This window comes from Monopterus albus, unplaced genomic scaffold (assembly GCF_001952655.1).
Source record: "Monopterus albus unplaced genomic scaffold, M_albus_1.0 scaffold522.1, whole genome shotgun sequence".
Classification (NCBI taxonomy): Eukaryota; Metazoa; Chordata; class Actinopteri; order Synbranchiformes; family Synbranchidae; genus Monopterus; species Monopterus albus.
Genome location: NW_018128402.1, coordinates 107477 through 110743, shown reverse-complemented (window position 1 = coordinate 110743; position 3267 = coordinate 107477). Strand labels below are relative to the sequence as shown.

The window sequence follows — 3267 nt, the reverse complement described above, 5'->3', positions numbered from 1 at the left end:
CCTCTATGAATGGACACGCCATTTTGGTCTCTGCGTGACGGAAACGTGTGCAATCTATGAATGTACTGAAAGATTCAATGAGGTATTAAACACCTTTCACTTTAAAAAGGGGCGGAGACCCGGAGGAAACTCTGAGTTTCCCGAACAAAACCTGCTCGCCAGCAGGTTAGGTTCACAGAGTAAGTTGCCATAGTAACTGACTCTGAGTTTAGATTACCTCTCTTTGTGAAACGGGTTTAACTTACCCCGCTTCACGGGTTTAAGTTACCTCCGTTTCTGAAACCGAAAACTCCGAGTTGCCCTCATTTCGGGGTTAACAAACTCTGAGTTTCGACAAAACCGCCTTCTTGAAATAGGCCCCTGCTGTATGAAAAGGAGAGGACTACAAAAGCAACGCCGTTACACTGTGCACCAGTTGTTGCTCTCACTGGAGACTACTGGACATTGCTGGGTAACCATAATTATCTTGGAGTTACAGTGCATTGTATTGATGAACAGTGGGAGCTGCATTCACATGCTCTAACTGTAATGAAGACAAAAGACAGACATTTTGCTGAAACGTCTAGAGAGCATTTTATGCATGCTGCACAGCAGTGGAACGTTTCAAATAAAGTCAACACACTTAGCACAGATAGTGCAAGAAATATGATCGCTGCTGCAAGACGTCTGCCTTTTGAACACATCCCCTGCGTCGCGCACAGTCTCGATCGTTCTGTCACTGTTTCTGTGCAGAACAGTGCGTTTGACAATGTCCTGGCCAAATGCAGAAAGGTTGTGGGCCACTTTAAACACAGTAGTGCAGCAGAATTGAACAACAAATTGAACACCTTATTTGTTTTAAGTGTTTGCAAGCCAAATGTTATTGCACTTGTGTTCATATAGCAGTACTTTTAAAATAAAAGTGTGCAATACACTACATTCATTATTGAATGCTGCTCATATCAATGCAGTTATTTGTGATTAATCACAGAAAATTATGCAGTTAACGCGATTAAGGATTTTAGTCGTTGCCCAGCACTTATTAAAATGTTAATCAAAATGTTTATGTTAAGATAAATTAAGACATGCGCAATAATTTGTGACTGATAATCAGACAGAAAAGCAACAAATACACTAAAGGTTTATAAATGAGTTTTAATCTGATCAGCTGTGAGCTGGACCATGCATATAAAGGTAGTAGGTAAGTAGGTATGTAGGTAGGTACTTTATTGATCCCTCAATGGGGAAATTTCAGTGTTTCAGCAGCAGTGGAGAACAAACAACATAACACCATGAGAAACACTAAAACATCAATATTAATAATTGTGTTGCAATGTGCTTCATTTTAAGTTTGAATTTCTTCACATGAATTCTGATTTTATAAGAACAAATGTGAACAAACATAATGTTTGTACAGATAAAGTAAAGCTGATATGACACAGAAATTCCTAATGTGAATGACAGAATTAAGGTTTAATTAACTTCTCTTTCTGCTTGTTGAGTCTTTGAATTACACAGGATGCAGGGTTTTTCCTATGTTTAGAAATCCAGAAATCACTCCTCTGATCTGAGGCAGGTTCAGGCCATAAACTAGAGGATTAATGATGGGAGGAATGATTAGAAACTCCAGAGACACAATAATAAAAATAGTATTTACCTCATCAACCTTAGACATAGTCAGTGAAAACTCACAAAATATTGAGATACAAAAGTTCACAAAGGTCACTATGTGGAGCAGGCAGGTCTGTAAGGCCTTTCCTCTGAATTCAAATGAACTTCTCCTGCAGACAAGCAGAATGTGCAGGTAGGTGTACAAGACAAAACTCGGGCTCATAAAAAGTGTCATACTAACAGACTGACTCACTATGCGGATTACAGTTGTGTCCACACAGGAGAGGTCAATTATAGTCCAGCAGTTGCAAAAAACTCTGTGCAGTTTGTTTCCACGCAAAGGCAAAGTGATGGCCAAATAGAAAAAGTAGCCTAAAGTATATACAGGGTACAGCACAGCCAGAATCAAAAGCAGCAGCACCGTCCTAAATGTCATTTTACTGTGATAGTGTAAAGGCTGGCAAATAGCAACAAACCTGTCATAGGCCATGACTGTGAGAAGAGACACCTCATGTGCTACAAAAGTGTTAGTAACGTACATCTGAACAAAACAGAGCACACGTGAGATGAAATGAGTGTTGGACAGAAGGTCCATCAGGAACCTGGGGAAGAAGCTGGTCGAGCCTGTGGTAGTGGAAAACGTGCAGGACCCAATAAAGATGCCTGGAGACCCGGAGTAGCTTCGAAGACGTCTTTTATTTCATGCAGCATGGAGGGAAGTCGTACACAACTTAGCAGTCGCGCAGAGTTCTCTATCTGACTGGTAAAGGGCAGTCCCTTTTATACCAAAAGTGATACAATTACACATCTATAAAACTCATACCATTGTCTCATATCTAACAACCCACATATCGTCCCCAGCTGTCTGTGGTGCCTGCACCTCTTCGCGACCAGATAGCCCATTCACATTTAAACAAAGACAAGTCGGCTTGTTTTGCATTCACACACAGACCCACTTAACATATTGCAAGTTCTGCTTTGTCTTGGGATGTCCTGCAGAGACCGAGGGCTCGACATCCTGAGATGACCACTTGGCCAGTTTAACATACAAATTAACATCACACATACACACAGACACCTGGTGTAGATCACATTCCAGCAGGGAGGTGTGATCAGACATCCACAAGCCGTATAGAGAGTTTAAACACAGAGAGCAGATGAAAATATATATGGGCTGATGCAGAGAGTTCTCCAGGCAGATTGACAGAACAATGACAAGATTAACAGAGATTATAGTCATGTAGATTATCAGAGAGAGGCTGAAGGAAATATATCTGAGGGGCCCATAGTCTGCAAACACAGTGAACTGAAAATAGGAGGGAGTCAGGCTGATGTTACTCGTCATGTCTGCACAGCTGCAACAGGGCAAGTCAGAGCAACAGAAGAAGAAGAGTTAATGGTTAAATGCAACAGCAGAGAAAATGGAGATTTAAATGCTATTAATTAAATAGCCTTTTCAATATTTACAACATAAACCTTTATTCATAAAGACGTGTTTAAAATATCACATGCACCAAATTGATTTGATTTTTGATTTGATTTGATTTGATTTGATTTATTCTTTCAAGCATGTAAAGACAGTTGATATGACAACACACATAATTTTACACATAATCCAATATCAATTTGCTTATACCTAGTACATGCTTGAATGGAGTAGGAAGAAGTCAGACTTAT

The 3267-nt window shown here is 40.0% G+C and overlaps 1 protein-coding gene across 1 annotated transcript; it reads right to left on the bottom strand.

Annotated features, from left to right (window-relative positions):
* Nucleotides 1–1489: 1489 nt before the first annotated feature.
* Nucleotides 1490–2935, bottom strand: LOC109952951 (olfactory receptor 142-like). The gene is made up of 2 exons (XM_020588273.1): nucleotides 2719–2935; nucleotides 1490–2214 (listed from the first exon to the last, which is right to left on the bottom strand). Exons 1-2 carry the CDS (start codon nucleotides 2933–2935, stop codon nucleotides 1490–1492), a joined length of 942 nt encoding a protein of 313 aa, XP_020443929.1.
* Nucleotides 2936–3267: the final 332 nt, after the last annotated feature.

Bases quoted from the DNA above. Each gene is read 5' to 3' on its own strand.
- LOC109952951 (XM_020588273.1), bottom strand. From the start codon at position 2,935: ATGACGAGTAACATCAGCCTGACTCCCTCCTATTTTCAGTTCACTGTG. The intron at 2,215-2,718 runs GCTTGTGGATGT...CCACTACCACAG, and splicing joins GTGTTTAAACTCTCTATACG to GCTCGACCAGCTTCTTCCCC.